This window comes from Notolepis coatsorum (genome assembly GCF_963971535.1).
Source record: "Notolepis coatsorum genome assembly, chromosome: 1".
In the NCBI taxonomy this organism is placed as follows: domain Eukaryota; kingdom Metazoa; phylum Chordata; class Actinopteri; order Aulopiformes; family Paralepididae; genus Notolepis; species Notolepis coatsorum.
Window position 1 is genome coordinate 277097686 of NC_140165.1, and position 25259 is coordinate 277122944.

The 25259-nt window shown below is 41.0% G+C and overlaps 1 protein-coding gene across 1 annotated transcript in view; it reads right to left on the bottom strand.

Moving 5' to 3' along the window:
- The window catches only part of LOC311224958 (sodium- and chloride-dependent GABA transporter 2-like), a gene marked incomplete at both ends in the record, with an annotated part of 46047 nt that overhangs the window by 2394 nt on the left and 18394 nt on the right, over positions 1-25259 (bottom strand). The window contains 7 exons of the mRNA XM_084310118.1: positions 1725-1895; positions 2950-3050; positions 12922-13024; positions 14605-14742; positions 17107-17219; positions 21571-21695; positions 23416-23519. Coding sequence (XP_084166244.1) covers positions 1725-1895; positions 2950-3050; positions 12922-13024; positions 14605-14742; positions 17107-17219; positions 21571-21695; positions 23416-23519 — 855 coding nt within the window. The remainder of the gene's footprint in view (positions 1-1724; positions 1896-2949; positions 3051-12921; positions 13025-14604; positions 14743-17106; positions 17220-21570; positions 21696-23415; positions 23520-25259) is intronic.

Here is a 25259-nt window from a genome sequence, read left to right on the forward strand (position 1 = left end):
CTTGGCCGTGAACAGTCGCAGTCACAGCGGGCGTGTGCTTTGGAATAGCCCCGTTGAAGAAGTTATGAAGGAGAGCCCCGTTGGAATGAGCAGCGGGTGATGAGAAGTACTTGCTAGTGACGGGTTATCCTAGAAATATCAGTGATAGTGTGTGAGTAAGAGATACAGAACCGAAGGACTAACGTCTAGAGTTAACGAGACTAACGTCTAACGTTAGCGGGTTATAGTAGTTACTGTGTGCTGTGTATTAGTATGCTGCTAGCGGCTCCGTCTGACTTGAGTAGACTACCGGGCGCGCGGCGCTGAAGAACCGGTGGTATAGCCAGCCACGTTGCATTAGCAGTACAACCGATATAGCAGGAGGGTGCATCCAGACCCGAAGCTTAGCTGTGTTTAGGGTAGCAACAGTATTAGCTCGCGCGTCAGCAGCAAGCCAGCAACAGCCAGCGGTGGACGTCTCCCAGACGGTACAGAGGACGCCTCTTCCCACCAGCAGAGGACGCCATCCAGCACGCTCCTCCAGCTAACCACTGCCTATGCTGTTCGCCCAGCCTGCTGGCTGTGCTCGCGGGATCGCCGACGCCATCTTGTCACCTGGACGAGTGGTGACAAGGGTGGGTCCGCCATCTTGGCTAAGTACTAACGGTACCACGTGTATCAACAGCAACGTCCATTCAAGCGAACGCTAACAACCAGTGTCTAAGGGGTACCCCGAACTATTTAAGCCGGCTTAGGTTAGGTTTTCTTTTGGTAACGTGGGCCCACATTTACTTGGTTTTATTTTGTTATTTGATTATTTGATTATTTGGTTATTTTAATTCCCAATGTTTCTCTACTTTATGCCTGGGTTCCCCTAGTACAAGCGGGGTGTTTTAATGTATTGAGCACGCAGTGCCTATGGTGGGAAGAGCTTCCCCTACATTATAACAGTGAGAGCACCCGGTGCCAATTATGAATAAATTACAGTGTTAATTGTAATGGATAACATGCCCAGGCTTCAGTAAAAGTAGACCTTATTGGGATCATTGTCTGTGTGTCTGTTTCTTCCATTTTCCATTTGCTATTCTAACCCCTGGGTAAATATTGTGATTGCATAATTATTTAACCCTTACACCCCATCTACAGAATAGCATTTGAAGGGTCTATACAGGTGGTCAGGGAAGGGTACTGCTTAAAGGGAAGCCCAATAATTCTATTGAACTGACAGTCACTGGGTGTGGGAGGGCTGTCGGAGGTACTGGGGGAAGTGAGGGTGTGTGGGGAGCTACTGCTGACCGCCTTGGAAGGCGAGGGAGACCAGAGTACCAGTCCCCAGGTTAGTAAATCCTGGGCCCCATCCACTCCAGCTGCAAGCCCTCCAGAACGACGTTCCGGGCCAAAGACGGGGGTACATATAGGTCCAATACTATAGTATCCTACTACCCAGTGTCTGTGTACTACTACTCCCACAAGCAGGGATAATCCACCCTTCTACACTAAGATGCTACTCACGTTCGTCAATAAGGTGAGAAACAGACCTATTCTCTTTTGAATTCCACAATGGACAGTCGAATAGTTATGACATTGTGTCGTCGTCACGTTGTTACAGCAAGCCTCTTCCGTGTTTTGGTACAGTTGTGCTCACATTTGCAATCGTTCCGTGCCTGGGGACGCTGATTCGTTCCCCAGACCACCTTTTCAAGTTCCAATGTCCAAAGGTTAGTTTCCACAGAGCCAACCCCTACCTGAGTGAGGGTTCCGTGTCCAGTGGCTAGCTTCCACAGAGCCAACCCTGGGATGAGTAGGATGGAGGACAGGGCCAGCAGCCAGCCTACCACGTATGCCCAGCCAGGGTACACATACCAGCGGTTGAACGTTAGAGGCTGGTACTCCACCAAGGAACATATGAAGGATACCTGTATGTCATAAGAGAGAAATGTGATTTGGTATTTGGATTTTCTGGAGATGTTTTACATGGAAATTAATGCTCAGGATGTTTTTTTATTATTATTATTATTATTATTATTATTATTATTATTATTATTATTATTATTATTACAGAGGAGTTCCAGACCTCGTCAAACTGTATTATTATCATTATTACAGAGGAGTTCCACACCTGGGTCAAACAGTATTATTATTATTATTATTATTATTATTATTAGAGAGGAGTTCCAGAACGGTCAGACTGTATTTCTTAATAATTCTTAAAGTTTATTTCATCCTACTTGGAGTCAATCAATCAATTTAACGTGTTCTTATTTACACATTCTTATTTACAGTAACTTCCCAGAGAAGCATCGCTAGAGAGGAAGGGGGAATTGCGCGCGCGCACGCACACACACACACACACACACACACACACACACACACACACACACACACACACACACACACACACACACACACACACACACACACACACACACACACACACACACACACACACACACACACACACACACACACACACACACACACACACACACACACACACACACACACACACACACACACACACACACACACACACACACACACACACACACACACACACACACACACACACACACACACACTGGAGTTGACCAGTGCAACCACAGCTTCTATTGGCCACTGAGAAAATCCACTGGAGCTATCGGGGGTTCAGTGCCAGAATGGAAAAACATAAAGAAAATTTGATTTGGGTTATTGTATTGCTATGAGCTCACTTTACCATCTGAGGTATGTTATGAAAATTATGATGCTGAATGACTTTGTTATGCATAGTCTCATGCATGCATGTGTGGACAGTTCTGCAATATTTCCCAACAACATAAAAAAAACATGTCTGCTCACATTGTAATTTGTACTGGAAAACAAAATACTGTGACATACTGCATTACCATTAAAACATGGAAACATACCGCAATAGGATATTTTGTCCATATTGCCCAGCCTTACTTGATCCCCAGTGAAATCCCAACTCACCAGGGAGACTATAGGTGTGAGGTAGAGCCAGCAGACTTTGAAGATGGGATTGGGCCACACACCTGTCATGTCATGTATGATGCCACACATACGCTCTGCCCCTGATTGTGAGGTGGTACAGATAAAAGTATGCTTCTGTTAGTGTATACTGTATAGTGTATAGTGGGTATTGACATTCCTTCTGGTCAGGGTTATTCAAGCTTAAAGGAACACGCCAACAATATGGGAAATGCGCTTATTGTCTTCAGCGTCATACAAGAAGATAGATACCAATTTCCTCTGTGAGTTCAGTAGAAAGCTAGCCTAGCTTAGCACAAATGAATGGATACGGATCAGCTAGCCTAGCTGTTGGCCAAAAATACCTCTCCTGGAGTTTTAAGCTAGCTCCACTTCCATTCATTGTGCTAAGCTAGGCGGTAAGCACATTTCCCATAATGTTGGTGTGTTCCTTTAACTCTTTGATTGCCAAAAACGTAGATCTACGTTTCTGTGGCCCAGCGGTCGAGTGCCGGAAACGTAGATCTACGTTTCTGTGTCGTTATTTTGCTTTATTCGCTATTTCCATTCATAATTCATCCTGCTATGCTGTAGGACTGTGTGGCACTCTGTCTGAGACCGCAACGGTCCGATACCAATGCATAATGCCTTGCGGCCGCTATTGCACTCCATTTGAAACTATGTGGTTTGTTTTCTTGGCCGAGCTGCGGCGTGGGGGCGGGTTCTAAACACTCCGGCAAAACAAGCGTTTATAGGGATTGCATCGACAAGGGTCCCTGCCTGCCGGTTCATGTGCAATGCTGGATAACGTTGGACACAGGATCGCTGTGGATATTTGGAATGGCGATCAGATAATTGGATTATTCTTTTTGCAGTACATCAGAGACAAGGTAAGGACTATTATGTTATCAATCTTGCTTTGATCCGATATTTCCCCCCCGCGATCGCAGCGTGTGTCTGTAATGTACTGTGTAATGTATGCCGTTGGTAGCGCTCGAAGCATAGAAAAACGATCTCCCCCCCCCACCCTTTCGTGCATGCATGATGAAACATAATACCGATAATCTAGTGGGTGGCTGGGTGGCGCAGTGGACATTGCGCTCGTCACCAATGCAAGAGACACCAGGTTCGACTCCGGCTGTCGGCGTTGCCTCCGGCTTGGGCCAGTCGTCATACTAACTCAATTGGCAGAGTTAGCGGGTGGAAGTCGATGGGTGGTAATCTGGACGTTGTGGACAGCGACTCCTACAGGTCAGTTGGGGACGCCTGGACAGCAGAGACAGGAAATGGCGGGGGTAGTGTGAGCCTCCCACATGTTACACCTCGCCAATGAGAGTCCGCACTGGCAGGTGAAAAGATGTGACAGGCTGCCTCCTCGTGTATCGGAGGGGACACGTGATGCAAGGCTTCTATCCTCCCTACAACCGGCCAGTGGGGGGCATATGCGAGCAACGTTCAAGACAGGGGAGGGGAGAATTGGCACAGCGGGTAATTGGGATGGGATAAAAATAGAAAAAGAGGAGGACAAGTGGATACAAAAAAAGAATACAGATAATCTAGCGTTGATTTCAGATCGATTCAATAATCAGGCGAGAAATGGCACGATTTATAATGAAATGCAGTAAAGCGCTGTTTGCCGGAGTTTCCTGGGATTACACAGGATCACTCTAAAACTATACTCATATTCACGACGGTATAAAACGGAAATGTATGGATCTGTTTTTTGCATGTCGACCGGAAGAAACTCACTGACAATCGACATTGTTATTAGATCCATAGCTATAATATATAATAAAGGTTCAGCACTGCAAAAACCAGCATTTCAAACAGGTGTCGTAAAGACCTTAACCCTATCAAAACAGCAGTTAAAGTGTATATTTTCAGCACTACGGTTGTTTACCGATGTTTTTAAGATTTACTGAAAATAATGCTTTGACTCTTTGCTCACCAAACCCAAGAAAAGTCGGGTTTCGTCGCCAACCGTTGAGCACCAAACTCGACTTTTCTCGGGTTTTGATCCTTTGATATTTTTCTTTTGATCCCTGTTCTAAACACTCAGTCGGAGCTCCCTGGGTCTCCCTGGCACAGCTGCCTACATTGGAATTGCAATGACGATAGAATACCGCCAGGTGGCAGTATCGCCTACCTTTTGAACTCTGGTAGTTTAGGCCCTGTTCTGAAGGATCAGATTAAACCGAATATATATATTTATTTATATATATATATTTAATTGTATTTGTATATTCCCTGATATCCCTTGTATATTCCTTGTACAATATGCATCGAATATCCCTTCTAGTCTACTGAACATCCCATAATAGTCTCCATTCTACCATTGGACGAGACCTTGGTGCCAGGTCGCCATACCCCTCAGACCAAGTTCAATCGTACCGCTCAACATGTATGGACAAGTCCTAGTTCCGCGTAGGAATATGTCTACCGCACCACTAATGGTACTATTTATTCATAGTGCGTATATATACTGCGCTATTAAAGTAGAACTTTCTTTTAGTCCAGTTCCTTACCCTCCAACAGAGTGACAGACGCAAAAGCCTCCCCGCGAACCACGTGTGGGCAGTAAGGCCAATTCGGCCCAGTATCGGCATTGAGACATCGTGTATATTAATATTTGAATAGTCATATTTGGCACTATATCGTCGAGTTGGACGTATTCTATTAAGCTAATAATAGTCTATTCATATATGGTGCCTCGTGCGGTAAGAGTTCTATAGTAATCAGCACCCCCATCGTTTCGGGCATCAGCTGGACGCTTATCCAGGGTGGTTGACCCCACGTGAAGCTGCACCCGAGGAGCTCCAGGCCAAAGAGCGAGTGGACCTGTATATTGGATTATTCTACCGACGACGGCTAGCCTTCCCCGGCTTGGATTATGCTTTGAGTACTTTGATTATTCTATGGATAAAGGCCAACACTGCGGTGTGTTGGAAATACCCCCCCCGGAGAGGACGACAGGTGAGACGGCGCTCTGCACAGTGAGGTCGCCTCACGTCTCTCCGTCGTGGACCGGAGGACGCCGGCCACAGAGGGTCCAACTGCATTCATCTGTGGATCGAGGATCGTTGGGCACCGTGTCGCACAACTGTGGACTCTCCCAAGATACCCTCGGCCAGACGGGATCCAGCCAGTGACTCTCTAACCCCCCCCCCCCCTCCAGCTGTCCTACAAGCAGTCGGAACCTTCCCCTAGTGTATCCAGCTATATAATCATTCAAGTATCATCGCTATTGTTCCCTAAATATTCCAGGTTGTATATTTGCTTCCTGCGCAATCAGAGATTGGACATTCGATATTGATCTACCTACGAATACTCATTTGCCATAAAAGTGCATACTATTTCAAATCATAAATGTAATTAAGTGATCGTTGTACATACCTTTTGCTATGTATTAAAACTCAAACTTTCGATTTGGTACATTTGTGTTGGATCCGTTTATCAGGTGGGAGTGTTCAACATATTCATACCTAGTACTGGGTGGCCAGAGTCTAAAGTACAAGAGGTAGTGGTAGTAAGTATCATATCTAACCATACAGTCAGGGAATTGTACCCCTCAGTTACAGGCCCCGTTTAACGGAAACGCTAGCAGGTGAATCCGCAAATTTTTTTTTTCGGATGTGCCTTTCGTTTATACGGAAACGGCGTTTTTACGGGGTGAAACCGTAAAAAAGTGAGACCACCTTCCAGGGTGGAATTCCTAGAAACGCTAAACCTTTGCGCTCTCATCTAAACTGTCAAACCGCATAAAACGATGACGAAAGGGTTGTCAAGGCTCTCGTCGCGTGTACTGCTTACATCACAGGTATGCGCCAGTAGCCTAGAAGCGTAAATAAAGCATGTCTGATTCTATCCATGGCGATCACCTGAAGGCTACATTGGCAGTACTTTTAAATACATTAGAATCTGTCCCGCGGCGTGACTGGACCCACTGTCTGTGAGTGACTCTGCTTTGGTCCAATCACATTCCCCACCCACAGTCTGCGAATCAGAGGCAGAGTAGGGCGGGTCTTCACAGCACGTCATGTGACATATGCGCCAATCGTGTGACAGCGGGGCTCCGTTGTCTCGAGTTGTTACAGCCTCGTCTGCACGGAGAATTCCATCCCAAAACGCTCATCTAAACGCAAAATTAAAAGTGAAACCGTAAGACGAGTTTTGCGGTTTCTGTTCAGACTCTCTCCGTCTAAACGTAGCCTTAGTGTGGGGCCACTTTAGTGTGGGGAGTGTCTGCAAGAACTCCTCCCCCTCAGAGGGAATCAGGACAGAGCGATCGCTCTGAGATTTTATCGCCTCAAACCTATTGTTTCCCGCATACACGAGTATACACATACGCGATGGGATCACTGGGATTATTCTTTTTGGAGTACCTTCTGGCTAAGGTAAGGTCTATTCTATGTCTATTTTACCGAACTTAAAACATGTTTTTGTACCGATCACAGTGTTGTATTTTACCAGACCTAAAAAATGCTTTTGGTAACGATCGCAGTTTCAAGTTAAAACGACCCCCCCCCCCCTTGATGATTTTGATTTTGTGAAGACACATATGTACATGGTATATAATTTTGATTTGGAAGTATTTGGAGTTTCAGGCGAGCAACCCGAACGATTTGGGCATAATGCATATAACGCGTCATATCTCGCGATCTATGAAAAAAGACTGGATTATTTTGGAAAGGGGCGATGTTTGGCATGGAATAGCGCACAAACTACAGAAATGAACTGGTTAGTCAGTGTTGCACTATGAACAATGCCTGTCAAATGAGCCATACTTGTCTCCATAGCTATAATACAGAACACACGATGGGTTCGCAAACATCGCTAAAATGGTCTAACGCTGGCGCCATTGAGTAGAGATGGGAAAACAATGAGTTAATAAGAAAATAAGAATTTATTGGAAAAATTCTAATTCTATCTCTTTTATCGTAAAACCGCAAGGAAATGACTAAACCCAGATTTAACACTGCCATTGAAAATATGAGATTTTCCCCTATCCATAGATGTATGATTTGGCCATAATAAGGTCAAGGTAAAATATGAATTTATAATTAAAATGGAATATAATTTATTACTGTATCTACAAATCCTTCTGTTTAATCATCTTCCCTTTATTCATTTGCTTAGATATTTTGTACACTTGATCTCAGGAAGGTGGTGAATGAGCTCGGTGAGCAAGCTCAGTGGTTGCACAATTGTAACATGGTGTTATTCACCGGCAAAAATGCACAAAACAATTCATAATTTATATTCTCCTTTGTTTCATCACAATTTACTCAAGCCTAGTAACAGACACAATATTTCTGACACAGGGAATACATACCCCCAGGTCCCTAGATGTTCCTAGATACCAAGAACATGAACATTGACCTTGTAGAAGTGGAGCAATCTATTATCTATCTATATCTATCAATTTACTTGGGCATGTACCTTTAGGCGAAATTTCTGAAAATAGGGCTACAGCTTAACAGCTAGAAATCAGAGAGAGGACTCTCAAATGTGTGACACTGAAGGATGTAAATGTGGGGTTGCTCTATAGACAGTGAGAGGGCCACTGAGTTTGTGGGCCTGAAAAGGTATTGTGTGTGAGACAGGTTCAGACCTGTGATAATAACCAGAATGTACAAATGATTTGTGTATGAGACAGGTTCAGACCTGTAATAATAACCAGAATGTACAAATGATTTGAGTGTGAGATTGGTTCAGACCTGTAATAATAACCAGAATGTACAATGTGTACAATGTGTCTCTTAGAGACCGACGGGACCACCGGTGATTCAAACACCGCTGTCCGTCAGTTTCCAACTGTTTCTAGTGTTTGTGAAAATGTTTTTGCTGTAATTTTGGTGAATATTTTCGATCCAGCAAACAATTCAATGTGCCGCGGCGCCTCAACGAAAACAGCCCCGAAACAGCAGCTTTCATCATGGCATGCACCCAAGGCCTCGTGCTGGCGTTCGCCCTCCAATTGTCGGAGCTTAAGTTTGCTTTTCAAAAAAATATAGTCTATTTTTTTTTATTTGATGAACTCAGGCCATAGATGGAAAGAGATGGGATTATGCAGCGCACTCGAGTGAAAGAGAGCCCTTCCGGTAAAACCTCTAGTGAGGCCACGAGACGGCAGCAGAGCTAGCTTTTGCTACTGTAGCTCACTCCCAGCCCCTCGACTGAGCCCACAGACCCCCAATGATGAGACTGTCAGGCCCGCAGAGATAGAGAGAGCAGTGTTACCTCTAGGAAGAGAACGGGGTACGTTTGAATACATTTTTTAACGCACACATTAAATGATCATATAAATAATATGTAATAGTAAAAATTCTGTTAGTTAGTTGTTATCTTCAATATGGTACCATATATGAGGTACTTTGAACATGCCCACTAACAAATATTCCATAACAAACCCATGAAGTTCAAGTTCAGGAAGGTTTCAGATTTTTCAGTAGGTTCTAGAGCAGTGGTTCTCAACTGGTCTAGCCTCGGGACCCAACATTTTCCTTAGTCATTAAGTCGCGACCCAAAATGTTTAACCACTATGATTTATGTACAAATTTTAAATTGCAGTAGTACGCAATCTTTCAAAACACGAAATAAACACAAAAAAGTGCAACAAAAGTGCAACTATTGCTAAAAACCCAATGAAATAAAATAATAATAAATAATATATGCTTCTTAGCAGATTTCTTAGCTTAACATAACATACCTAAGTTTGGGGAAACTAATGGGATAACTGGGGTTGCAACAAAAGTGCAACTAGGGCTAAAAACCCAATGAAATAAAATAATAATAAATAATATGCTTCTTAGCAGATTTCTTAGCTTAACATAACAGACCTAAGTTTGGGGGAACTAATGGGATAACTGGGGTTGCAACAAAAGTGCAACTAGGGCTAAAAACCCAATGAAATTAAATAATAATAATAATAATAATAATAATAATAATAATAATAATAATAATAATAATAATAATAATAATAATAATAATAATAATAATAATAATAATAATAAATAATAATTATGCTTCTTAGCAGACTTCTTAGCTTGGGGAACTAATGGGATAACTGGGGTTGCAACAAAAGTGCAACTAGGGCTAAAAACCCAATGAAATAAAATAATAATAATAATATGCTTCTTAGCATATTTCTTAGCTTAACATAACAGACCTAAGTTTGGGGGAACTAATGGGATAACTGGGGTTGCAACAAAAGTGCAACTAGGGCTAAAAACCCAATGAAATAAAATAATAATAATAAATAATTATGCTTCTTAGCAGACTTCTTAGCCTAACATAACAGACCTACAGTAAGTTTGGGGGAACTAATGGGATAGCTGGGGTTGCAACAAGAGTGCAACTAAGGGCTTAAAACACAATGAAATAAAATAATAATAATAATAATAATCATAATAATAATAATAATAATAATAATAATAATAATAATAATAATAATAATAATAATAATAATAATAATAATAATAATAATAATAATAATAATAATAATAATAATAATAATAATAATAATAATAATAATAATAATAATAATAATAATAATAATAATAATAATAATATATCCTTCTTAGCAGATTTCTTAGCTTAACATCCCAGGGAACTAATGGGATAACTGGGGATGTTGTTTGCTCCTGACAAGAGTCTCAAAGTCTGGGGTGATGGTAGACAAAGCAACTCTGAGGTCATGCTCAATGTCCAATCTTTTATTTTTTAATATATATTTTTTTATTATACAATTTTATTATACAATTTTATTTATTATACAATTTTATACAATCCAGTATAAAAAAAACTTGGGTCGCGACCCACCAGTTGAGAAACACTGTTCTAGAGGGTGGTCTATGGAGGAGCAGCCACACATTTTAGATCCATGACACAACATTTATCAGATTTCTAGCTTTAGGAGAGAGTGGTGTCTGTTCACTAATACTGACTGAACTGTCCTGGAGCACAGGAAGAACATACTGACTGAACTGTCCTGGAGCACAGGAAGAACATACTGACTGAACTGTCCTGAAGCACAGGAAGAACATACTGACTGAACTGTCCTGGAGCACAGGAAGATACTGACTGAACTGTCCTGGGGCACAGGGAAAACATACTGACTGAACTGTCCTGGAGCACAGGAATAACATACTGACTGAACTGTCCTGGAGCATAGGAAGAACATACTGACTGAACTGTCCTGGGGCGCAGGAAACACATGCTGACTGAACAGTCCTGGAGCACAGGAAGAACATACTGACTGAACTGTCCTGGGGCGCAGGAAACATATACTGACTGAACTGTCCTGGAGCACAGGAGGAACATACTGACTGAACTGTCCTGAAGCACAGGAATAACATACTGACTGAACTGTCCTGGGGCGCAGGAAACACATACTGACTGAACTGTCCTGGAGCACAGGAAGAACATACTGACTGAACTGTCCTGGGGCGCAGGAAACACATACTGACTGAACTGTCCTGGAGCACAGGAATAACATACTGACTGAACTGTCCTGGAGCACAGGAAACACATACTGACTGAACTGTCCTGGAGCACAGGAAGAACATACTGACTGAACTGTCCTGGAGCACAGGAAGAACATACTGACTGAACTGTCCTGGAGCACAGGAAGAACATACTGACTGAACTGTCCTGGAGCACAGGAAGAACATACTGACTGAACTGTCCTGGAGCACAGGAAGAACATACTGACTGAACTGTCCTGGAGCACAGGAAGAACATACTGACTGAACTGTCCTGGAGCACCGGATGAACATACTGACTGAACTGTCCTGGAGCACAGGAAGATACTGACTGAACTGTCCTGGGGCACAGGAAGAACATACTGGCTGAACTGTCCTGGAGCACAGGAAGAACATACTGACTGAACTGTCCTGGAGCACAGGAAGATACTGACTGAACTGTCCTGGGGCACAGGGAGAACATACTGACTGAACTGTCCTGGAGCACAGGAAGAACATACTGACTGAACTGTCCTGGAGCATAGGAAGAACATACTGACTGAACTGTCCTGGGGCGCAGGAAACACATACTGACTGAACTGTCCTGGAGCACAGGAAGAACATACTGACTGAACTGTCCTGGGGCGCAGGAAACATATACTGACTGAACTGTCCTGGAGCACAGGAGGAACATACTGACTGAACTGTCCTGAAGCACAGGAATAACATACTGACTGAACTGTCCTGGAGCACAGGAAACACATACTGACTGAACTGTCCTGGAGCACAGGAAGAACATACTGACTGAACTGTCCTGGAGCATAGGAAGAACATACTGACTGAACTGTCCTGGGGCGCAGGAAACACATACTGACTGAACTGTCCTGGAGCACAGGAAGAACATACTGACTGAACTGTCCTGGGGCGCAGGAAACACATACTGACTGAACTGTCCTGGAGCACAGGAATAACATACTGACTGAACTGTCCTGGAGCACAGGAAACACATACTGACTGAACTGTCCTGGAGCACAGGAAGAACATACTGACTGAACTGTCCTGGAGCACAGGAAGAACATACTGACTGAACTGTCCTGGAGCACAGGAAGAACATACTGACTGAACTGTCCTGGAGCACAGGAAGAACATACTGACTGAACTGTCCTGGGGCGCAGGAAGAACATACTGACTGAACTGTCCTGGAGCACAGGATGAACATACTGACTGAACTGTCCTGGAGCACAGGAAGATACTGACTGAACTGTCCTGGGGCACAGGAAGAACATACTGGCTGAACTGTCCTGGAGCACAGGAAGAACATACTGACTGAACTGTCCTGGAGCACAGGAAGATACTGACTGAGCTGTCCTGGGGCACAGGGAGAACATACTGACTGAACTGTCCTGGAGCACAGGAAGAACATACTGACTGAACTGTCCTGGGGCACAGGAAGAACATAACAAAGGAATAACATGAATTCTTAAAAAGGTTATCGTTCCCCTTGAATACCCACCAAATATCCATCCCAAGGCTAGGGATTCAAAAACGGAAAGAAAGAGAAGGCAGGTTCCATTACAGGCATAGTAGTCCATCAACTGAAACACGTACATTCCTCCCTGAGGACGAGAGAACAGCAACACATTACTTGACTCCATGGGAATAGCAATTTGCTACACTACTCATTGCATTATGTTTGTGTTACTCCCTAAAATATCTGTCTCTCGGCCCCGTATATTCACTGTACAGCCATCCTTTGCATACAGTACATATTTGAATTTGTGGTAGTTTAGCTCTCTCTTTATGTCTCTTATGTTTCTCTGAGACACACTTACAAGTACATATTTCACCAGATGGATCTGAGTGCAGGGTCAGCAATCTATGGTGCTTCTGGAGCAGCTATAAGTGTTTTCTGAAGCAGCTATAGACGTTCAGTGTCTTCTGGAGCAGCTATAGGTGTGCAGTGTTTTCTGGAGCAGCTTTAGGTGTTCAGTGTTTTCTGGAGCAGCTATAAGTGTTTTCTGAAGCAGCTATAGACGTTCAGTGTCTTCTGGAGCAGCTATAGACGTTCAGTGTCTTCTGGAGCAGCTATAGGTGTTCAGTGTCTTCTGGAGCAGCTATAGACGTTCAGTGTCTTCTGGAGCAGCTATAGACGTTCAGTGTCTTCTGGAGCAGCTATAGGCGTTCAGTGTCTTCTGGAGAAGCTATGGGCGTTCCTGTTCCCCAACACATTGATTGATTGATTTTATTGGATAAAAAAGGACAGTAGTCCATCCCAGAGAATAACATGTAAAACATACAGGTCCTTGTTGACAAAACAAGAGGAAAAACAATATACAAATCAAACAATAAAAAGGTTAGAATTAGGGATGTCCCGATCCGATCACGTGATCGGGATCGGGGCCGATCACGGGATTTTCAGAAGATCGGGATCGGTTTTATTATTATTTTCTTTATCTGGATTTTTTATTTTTTTTTATATATATATATATATATATATATATATATATATATATTCAACAAACATGACCATGTTCACGTCTTAAACTCATACTGAGGCCTTAGTTTTGGTTTTAAATTACATATCATTAATTTATTTATTGTCACACAGAGCAGAAGAATTTGCCAAAACAATCGCATTTCCTTTGATTTACACCGTTGCGACAGTGACGTATGCAGAATCCCTCAAGAGACCTACATTTATGTCAAGGATGAGGGACTTGCAGTCACCTGATTTTTACAGACGATGGCGCCATTGCTCTATGTATGTTATTACCATCTCATGAAGCAGCAGGCTGGAGGCATCATTGTGCTCGGGGAGGTAAGGAGGTGGAGTTTTTAATTACTCTGGTTGCAATGCCTCGCTTGAATGAAGTAAACTTTTCACCTGGATAACGTCAATATTTGCTTTGTGAGGAGGATTATCGTCGGCGTTTCAGACCAAAATGGAGCAAATCATTACGTAAGTCGAACACTGTGTGAATGTATACTAATGTGCAACTGCAAACAGATTGAAACTTTTAATATTTCTTGTATAAGCACATTCTCAGGGTGAATGTACTGTAACGTGAGCCACCGGCACTCGAGGGACTATTGAGGGGGAGAAACACCCTTTGAAATGTCTGTGGAAATTACATTTTATTATTATTTTTCACCCTGACCTGACCAGTAGAAAGGTCTAGTATGAATGACCTCTGACCTCTGTGACCATGACGATCTGGCAGAAGAAGCAGGTGAGGCAGAAGAGGAGCAGCAAGAGCTCTTTCCGCCGCGGCTTGCGCAGCACTGTGGGAAACATGTCTGTGATGGATGTCATCACCACCTCCATGGCAACGAACTGGACCAGGAAGAGAGGATAGTTACTGTACGTATCGCTGAAACATGTCTGTGATGGATGTCATCACCACCTCCATCGCAATGAACTGGACCAGGAAGAGAGGATAGTTACATATCGCTGACGCATCTCCAAACATTTTCAGGAAAACTTTGGCCATGCATTTATTTAAACTAGGGATGTTCAATATTGGCTTATTTACCGATACCGATATACCGATATTGTCCAACTCTTAATTTCCGATACCGATATCAACCGATATCAACCGATACCGATATATGCAGGGTTTCCCCCCCCAAAAAACGGAATAATTTCAGGTAATTCATCATCATCATTTATTTATTCGTACATGGAATTACCACAGTCCAACAGTACATATTCATATAATTCACCAAATCCCATGGCCGAAAGGAACAGGAAGAAGAACAATTCCTATATATACCTGCCCCTACACACACACAACACACCGATAGTCTTATTGCGTAAAACCAAACAGAATATACTCATTTTGCAAAAATGGAAACATCACCACACCCAAATTTAATCAACATAAATAAACCCATTTTGTGTATCTATCAGTCAAACTACATATTTGGGTTAATTCATTTACACACACCACACACACACACACACACACACACACACACACACACACACACACACACACACACACACACACACACACACACACACACACACACACACACACACACACACACACACACACACACACACACACACACACACACACACACACACACACACACACACACACACACACACACACACACACACACACACACACACACACACACACGCACACAGGAGCTGACCAGTGCAACCACAGCTTCTATTGGCCACTGAGAAAATCCACTGGAGCTATCGGGGGTTCAGTGCCAGAATGGAAAAACATAAAGAAAATTTGATTTGGGTTATTGTATTGCTATGAGCTCACTTTACCATCTGAGGTATGTTATGAAAATTATGATGCTGAATGACTTTGTTATGCATAGTCTCATGCATGCATGTGTGGACAGTTCTGCAATATTTCCCAACAACAACAATGTCTGCTCACATTGTAATTTGTACTGGAAAACAAAATACTGTGACATACTGCATTACCATTAAAACATGGAAACATACCGCAATAGGATATTTTTAAACCAATACCGATAATTTCCGATATCACATTTTAATGCCAATATCGGTAGGCAGATAATATCGGACATCCCTAATTTAAACGATAAAAATTGGGTTATGAATGGGTTTCATGGGCCCTGGGATAATGAAACATACTCATTACTTATGTAAAGGACTATGTTAATATGATATATGATGAATTGAAAATGGGGGACCCTGATGTAAACAAGACGAAAGTCTTTCTCTGGTCTGCATCCCCTTAACAATTGTGTGTATTGAGCTGTACTGTATTGTACCCATTCTGCAATCTGTTAATACAATTTTCAATCAATCAATCAATCAATCAGTGGGGGACTGTATTCAATATGGCTGCCCCTAAACTTCTGCGTTAACAGTAAATGGCCAATCTGCTAAATTAAAAACAATTTAGTAGGTGAAAATGATAACGGCTTTGCAGTGATTAGCCAAATGACACCAACTTGGATAAAATAAGATGCAAACATTAGAGCTATTTGTCAGTGACCAAATGTTACAGCTAACGCTAGCTAGCAAAGACCATCTTTGATTGACACTTTGATTGATTGCCATGTTTGGTAGCTAATGTTATTGCTATCAATTGCTATGCTAACAGCAAAAGAGCATTTGTTTATTGTTATATGGCTAAGGTGAGAAGCTGTGTGGGAAACGTGCCATCTCTGACCTACATCCGTTTGAGCAAAAAAGTTGGAAAAACATGGTTGCCCACGCTAAACTTTTTTGGCAGTTTTCTTCTTACAATTTGCTAATACACTCACAAATGTACTCTTAAAACAGTTAATAACAACATTAACGCTAATACGATGTGGGTGGCCATGTTGAAATGGCGCTGAGGCTTGAATTGGGGGTTGACGAGTTTGCAACTAGGAACTCTGAGTTGACACGCTGTTTTATAAAATATTTCCTAGTAGGATGTCGGAATTTCCAACCTCAGAGTTATAATCAAACTCATCATTAAGACACTTTGCATTGGACTGGATTACATAAAAAAATATTGCAGCTAAATGTAGAATACAGTCTCCCATTCAGGTGAAAAAAAAGCTTTTGTCACAAAGTTTGTAATTAAAACCAGCAATACTCACAGTCAGTTGTCTTCATTTATGTCAATGAGCATAAATTAATCATGTCCATGTTCTATAATGCTACATTCATAATGTGTTCTCCAATAGAGATGTTATGCAAATATTTCACCTGAGTATCCAGGCCCAATAGAATGATCATGACAAAGAAACAAACGGCCCACAGCTGAGACAGCGGCATCATGGTAATTGCTTGGGGATAAGCAATAAACGCCAGGCCTGGACCTGAGGAGACAACAGGGATGCTCACATGTTCCTTTCTACTTTCACCACATTCACCCTCACTTTGCCTTTTTTATTTTATTTTATTTTTTACTTAATTGTGTGATTAACTAAACGTCCAATAGAGGCCTTGCACAGAATATTTGTGTAGTTCTCTTTCTTCCAGCATGGCTACCTAAAGACACATTAGAAAATGCCAATTTTTTGTGCAGTGGTAGAGTATTAGGTAAAACAGTGGAAAAGCATGATTGTTTACAAGATCCAGTATTAAGCAAATAACCAAATTGTTGTGAAGGGCCAGATTAAACTGAATATATATATGTATCGTTTGATATACCTTGTATATTATTTATATATATACACGGAATATCCCTTTACCTGCGTACAGACCAGAGTAATATTCGCTCTCCTATTGGACAGTGCCCCAGGCGCCAACGCACAAGCCCCCAACGGCAAGTTCAAAGACAACTCCGGGCATGTCAGAACATGCCCAGAGTCTGCGTAGTAATACGAGACAAGAACTGAGGTTGGGACTAGATATTCACTTAAGTATAAATACGGCGTAGGTGTAAACAGCAGTAATTCAATTCACTAGTTCAAACCCTTCACCACGAGTCAACGTGCAGTGAAGTGAGCAACCTTGCATCTAAATAGAGCATTGAGAACCGCGTGCAAATAGAATGTTAAAGTGTCAGAGTTTAATGCAGTAACGTTGAGTTCGACTTAATCTAATGTGAAGTAATAGTCGATCATTTATTGTATATCGTGCGGCCACAGTTCTTCCGTGTGTAGCATTACCCATCGGTTCGTCGTGTCTTTAGCTAGTGCACTTATCCAGGCTGTGTGGCCTAAATACGTTGCCCACACCCGAGGAGTCCTAGGCGAGAACCATTGGACATGTACCCAGGAGAATTGGCACCGGCGATTGCAGAACCATTCCTGGTTGGATTATATTGCTTTGGGACCGTGACCACCGGAGAAGAGCACCGTTGATTTCCACTGTCGTTTGGGATTTAACCTCGTGAGGATTACCACTCGGGCCTGCCTCGTGTCGAGCATCTTGGATTACAACTATTGCTTTTGTCTGCTGATCAAGGGAGTACAAGCACAGACTCCTGTACCTGGAGCCTCTTTATTCCTCGTTGACTCAGACGGAGTACCCGAACATTCCTCTACCCATTGTCTCCAGTTGGTACCGTTGTTGCCCTATATAATTGCTACTATATATACAACAGGTGGCGTCAGCTTAGACCCATCATAGTATTCCTACTATTCTTAGTGACTTATGCTATTGACTGACTTTACGTATATTCTTCGCCATACAAGCGCGACCCTAATTCTCAATCTGTAACCTAACGTTGCCTAATAATAATAAATTACCCTCCAATAGTATTTCTGTGTCAATGCCGTATTCTTGAGAGTGTTCACCATCTATATTTGATGTACTGTTTGGCCAGTAATTAAAGTACATAACTAGCAGTGGTTTAATATATCACAATCTTTAATACAGTCAGGGTTTTGTAACCCCTCAGTTACACAAATTATTATGTGTCTAGAGATTGTATGACTCATATTAAAGACATTTCTCCTTGGAAACAGGCTAAACCCCTATGTAGTTGTATCCAGCACTCGTAAATGGGAACATCACCGACATTAAGGACTCAAATCATATTTAATCTAGAACAGTTCAATAAATATTTGTGAACATGGGCTACTCTCTCCCAAAGCCATAAGTCAGAGAAGTAAGACTCAAACCTGTGATGTCATCAGGTATAAAGTCTGGAGCTGCTCAGTGAAAGTGATTTTGTAGACAGGTAGAATGTTTGAGTTTTTATATCCAAATGAGCATTATTCTACAGTAGTGTTCTCATTTCCAAAACAGAAAATGTACCTATGAACTCAGAACTTTCCCCTGGGTGCTCTCAGTGTCAACTTTACCATCTTTCCCACTTCATTGGTCCTCATTCTTGAACATGTTCGTAAGTACCACTGTAAATATCTTGGTAAAAAGTTTACAACAAATTTACAAAAATCCTACTCCGGATTCCTTAACATGTGAAACGGTCTCATTAAGTGGCCAAAATCATTGCAGCTGGGTTACCATGAATGAAAATCGTCACTCATTCTTAAACGGGAAGCGCTGAATTTGCATACAGACATGCCCGCCAGCTCCTTATAAGGTGAAGGAGGCATGTGCAAAACAGCGAGAGGGTCAGCATTGCATCTGCACCATTAGCACGGAAGCAATTTGCGACTGATCTCAAAATTAGATTAGATTCAAATGTATTGTCATTAAACAGCACAAGCACAATACATCATCCAACCAGAGTGCAAATGTAACAGTAAAGTGCAATAGTAACATACAATGCACAGGTGATGAAACTGGTAAAAGGCTTAATTTGGGATAAATAGGCGATTACGTTCAAGTAGATTCTACAGACATCCTCGGAATTAAATAATTATAATAAAGATAAATACGACAATATTTGTATCACTAACAATTACGTCTTGCATTTATAGTCATGACTCAATGAGGCATCGTGAGCAATACACACACACTGCAAACTAAATGAATAGGGACAACAACCAATTGCGCGGTGTTAGAATATTGCAGGTTTTATGCTATAAAGAATATAATCTACCATATCTATCTATCTATTTAATAAATTCCATCTATTGTAAATGACTTAAACAGTGCCTGTACTTATCTACTGTGTTAAAACTGATTCTATGTGAATTGAATATATGACACTATATGTGCCTAATGCCATACATTCCTGTGGACCTATACAACAGGCACCTGTTGAGAGTATGTTCTAATAATGTTGAGCTCAGTTGTAATCCAATCCTACCTAGCTGACCAATACCTATTTCCCTATTTGGTTTTGTGTCAGTCTTGTTTCTCTGATCCTATTTCTGAATATGCATTTCCATTGGCTAATGGACGAGATATAAATCACTTGTTACTTTCTGCTCTTAGCAGAACCTAGAATGTCTATCTGTATGTTGTGTATGTCATATATGTTATGATGAATTGAAAATGGGGGACCCTGATGTAAACAAGACGAAAGTCTTTCTCTGGTCTGCATCCCCTTAACAATTGTATGTATTGAGCTGTACTGTACTGTAGCCATTCTGCAATCTGTTAATAAAGTTTTCAATCAATCAATCAATCAATCAATCAATCAATCAATCAATCAATCAATTAAATCAATTCAATCAATCAATCAGTCTGCCCGTTGAAAATTACCACATTTCAACGTATTGTATACCTGTCTGTAATTTATACTGATTCACTTTGGAATAAAACCATTGAAAGATGTTCTATCTTTTATTATTGGATATAATTGACCATGACAATTTGGATATTAAATATAGTCAGATATACGAGTAAAATTGGGTGAAGGCCCGACTGGATTATTTGGCAATTTATAAGTGAGGATTATTTCACAATTTGGATGGAATACCTTACAGCGGATATATGGAATAGACTAAGAATAGATTAACGAATTCCATATAAATCTATAGCTTATTAACGATGCAGCACATATTGTGAGGATATTGTATACTGTACATATACACACTCGCGCACTCCATAGCGCGAAAGTATTTGTGACTGATTAATATGTATTAATATGCCGTATACCTATAGAAAAGGCTTGGTGAGTTAAGCGTGTGTGTGTGTGTGTATGTACAGTATACAGTATCCTCACAATATCTGCTGCATCGTTAATAAGCTATAGATTTATATGGAATTTGTTAATTGGTTGCAGTTCCTATTCATTTAGTTTGCAGTGTGTGTATGTATTGCTCACAATGCCTCATTGAGTCATGACTATAAATGCAAAACGTAATTATTAATGATACAAATATTGTTATATTTATTATCATTATAATAATTTTATTCCGTGGATGTCTGTAGAATCGAAGTGACCACAATCACTAAATATTTATCCCATATAAAGCAGTTAAAAACTCGGGTGACATAGTCATATTTATTATCATTATAATTATTTAATTCCTCTGATGTCTGTAGAATGCCGAATAAATTCGTAAATCGAGTTACAAAGGAATTCCTTGGTAACTTTCACGTATGTCCATTCGAGAATGAGGACCATTGTCTACAGAGCAGTTCCGGGCTTTATACAATACCTGTTATTATGATATCACAAATTTGAGATTTAGTACTTGGGGATTTGGGGAGAGAGTTGTTAGCGTTCACTAATATTTTTTGACTATATATTATATATTATATAATATTATATATCATATATCATATTATGAAAAACATAAACACAAAACATACAATCTTAAATTGGGTGGTGTTTTCCCTTTAAGTTGTGGCTTGCAGTACCTGACTCTGCCACTTCCTCAATGGGGGCGCCCTGCACATGGGCCATGAATCCTAGCACTGAGAAGACTGCAAACCCAGCGACCACGCTGGTAACACTGTTCAGTAAGCACAGCCACAGACAGTCTCTGCAACACATACAAACACTCTCTGACCTCTTCATTCTACAAAAATTGAATGCTAAATAGATGACATCTTGTCCTCATCACAGCTACATTCATTATGGCTCAACCAGGTATGTGAATGTGTTAGCATTCCTCTTAGTATAACTTATCCATTAAAGAGCCCCTCCACCTTTTATGGTTAACTCCTCTTGGAGGCTTTGACTATACAGATTGTTATTTTGTGCAGAACTTGTCAACAGAACACCTTTTTCACATTCTTCACCCGGAGAGGGAGATCCTCTCTGTACCTCCCTCAAATCTGAGTTGCATGTGTGATGTCACTAATAGGTCAAATATGTTGTGGTCAAATATGTGGTAACTTGACATCTTTAGCTTCAGTTACACAGAAAACTGATAGGTATTGACATGGCTTGAAAAAATATAAGCTGCCGAATAGAATTCCTGGTAAATATAAATGGGTGCTTGTTGCCCATTTATATACTGTTGTAGATCCTTGCATTTTCAGTGAGGGTAAAGCATATTTATACAAATTGTTATTCATTATAGCCTTTTTTCTTCAATAGTCTTACTGCAAAAGCGGGCCATTCATAGCATTAATAAGGCTGATTACTATGACCACTCAAATCCACTATTTATAAAGTCCCATGTTGTGAAATATAATGATTTGGTTTATTAGAAAATAATGCAAATAATGTAGAGAGCTAAAGCAAAGTTACTCCCGGACTGTGTGCAATGTTTTATTTCAATACAGGAGAGCAAATATAATTTGAGAGACGTTTGTAAATGTACTGTTCAAAAAGCAAAGAAAGGCATTAAAAGGAGATGTACAGTAGGCTATGTCTATTGTTTGGGTTAACTTGTGGAACAATGCTGATATAAATTTAAGAATAAATAATTAGCTTTTGGTTTTCAAAATGGTTTGTATAACTAGTTTTGAGGGTTATAAATGTTAATAATTGTTCTTTTGTTATTTTTAGTTTTGGAGGCTTAATTTGATAAGAATATAGGACAGGCATATATAAGCATTATGCTTCAGCCTGTACCTGTACCTTTTCAGTCACTGCCTAAATCAAAGACCGTTGAGAGTCTGGAATGATTGTGCATATTGTATTGTGTGTGATGAATAAAACTACTACTACTACTACTACTACTACTACTACTACTACTACTACTACTACTACTACTACTACTACTACTACTACTACTACTACTACTACTACTACAACTACTACTATACTACTACTACTACTACTACTACTACAACTACAACTACAACTACAACTACACTACTACTACTACTACTACTACTACTACTACTACTACTACTACTACTACTACTACTACTACTACTACTACACTACTACAACTACAACTACTACTACAACTACTACTACTACTACTACTACTACTACTACTACTACTACTACTACTACTACTACTACTACTACTACTACTACTACTACTACCACTACACTACTACACTACTACAACTACAACAACTACTACTACTACTACTACTACTACTACTACTACTACTACTACTACTACTACTACTACTACTACTACAACTACTACTACTACTACTACTACTACTACTACTACTACTACTACTACTACTACTACTACTACTACTACTACTACTACTACTACTACTACCACTCCTACTACTAATTTAAAATTCAAAATCCATCTGGAGGGGATCCTTAATGCATTTGTCACTCACTTATAGCAGTTGTTGTTGTATGTGTTGTAGCTGCCGAGTACAGTCAGGGAACCCACTCCCACGCTGTATGAGAAGAAGATCTGAGAACCAGCCTCCATCCACACCTGTACTGGAAGAATATGTATGAGAGGCTAGAGCAGTCCAATTATTGACCTGATCTCAAGCCCCGCCCTTTCTTGATCCTCCGATCAGTGTTGTGGTACTCGAGTCCAGGACCGAGTCGCCCCGAATCGTGCGCTTTGCTTACACCGATTCTACATCAAGTTCCAGCAAGAACACTGCTAGATGTTCAATATGTAAACAAACTATTGAAGCGAAGACCGGGACAACCTCAAACTTCAACAGACTATGTCAAGGATGCACCCAGAAAAGTAAGTGAGATGTAATCAGTTGATGATATGGTTGGTGATCAGTTAACGTTAGCTAACTGCCAGAGTGGAGTGGACTCAACCTTGATGACTTGGACGTAATGGGGACTCGACTCGGGCTCTTCTTTGGTGACTTGGACTTGGACTCGGACTTGAACACTGGGGACTTGAGATTTAGTGACTCGACTACAACACTGCCTCCAATCATAACTGTTTCTTCCCTATAGGTCAATTGAACCCTTGCACAGTTTGTGCACTGTTGAGTCTGAGCTCGAAACACAACAATTTCATTACCTACAATGCCCCTGTATAGTTGGGTATTTGACAAATAAAGAACTTGTGAAGTAACAATTTTAATTCATATGGCCAATAGATTTGATACTGTAGTATATTTTTGATTGATTATTAATGGTTATTCAACATTATTATAGCATTATTCAGAATGGCTAGTTGAGAGCAGACCACAGTTTGGATTGACCTTTGTTACCAACTGAAGTGATCACAACACACACACACACACACACACACACACACACACACACACACACACACACACACACACACACACACACACACACACACACACACACACACACACACACACACACACACACACACACACACACACACCAGAATGAGTGAATTACCATGTAAAGGGCTAGGACTAAAGTCAGCCTTTGTTATCCTCGGAAGGCATTGTAATTATGCTATTTTAGACCAGTCCACCCGAGTAGATATGGGGGTCGAGACATTTTTTAAATACCGAACGGTCTCGACATTAGGACACACTACAGAACCAAGCTGTCCGTGTCACTGAGAGATTATTTGTATCCTGTGAAACTGCTGTATTCTGCCGCGACTGCTATACTGAATAAATCAACTGAGAACCTGAAGCCATTGACTTTCAACTCGTCTACTTTCTTGCCGTGAAATTGGTCATTCTATCATCGTTGTTTACAAAGTCACAGCTGATTTGTAACATCACTTGCACTTGAGCTTGCACTGAAAAACCATTATCATCATGGGGACAGCCCATGTATTTGCATTTGTGAAATTAATCTAAATCACTTGGAGTGTGAATGTGATATATCACAAGAAACTACTCAACCTCGACTGTCTTTAACTATGAATGAACACAACACTCTAACTTACCATCTTTAAATAATAAAGTACTCAACCTCTACTGTCTTTAATAACTATGAATGAACACAACACTCTAACTTACCATCTTTAAATAATAAAGTATTCAACCTCTACTGTCTTTAACTATGAATGAATACAACACTCTAACTTACCATTTTTAGATAAAGAGGTACTCAACCATGACTGTCTTTAACTATGAGTGAACACAACACTCTAACTTACCATCTTTAGATTGTTCCTCTGAAAACTTAAAATGGACGTATATGGTTCTTCGTCTGAGGTACTCAATTGTAATCTCACCGATAATCAGTCTGCCATGTTTGAAATGTGCTG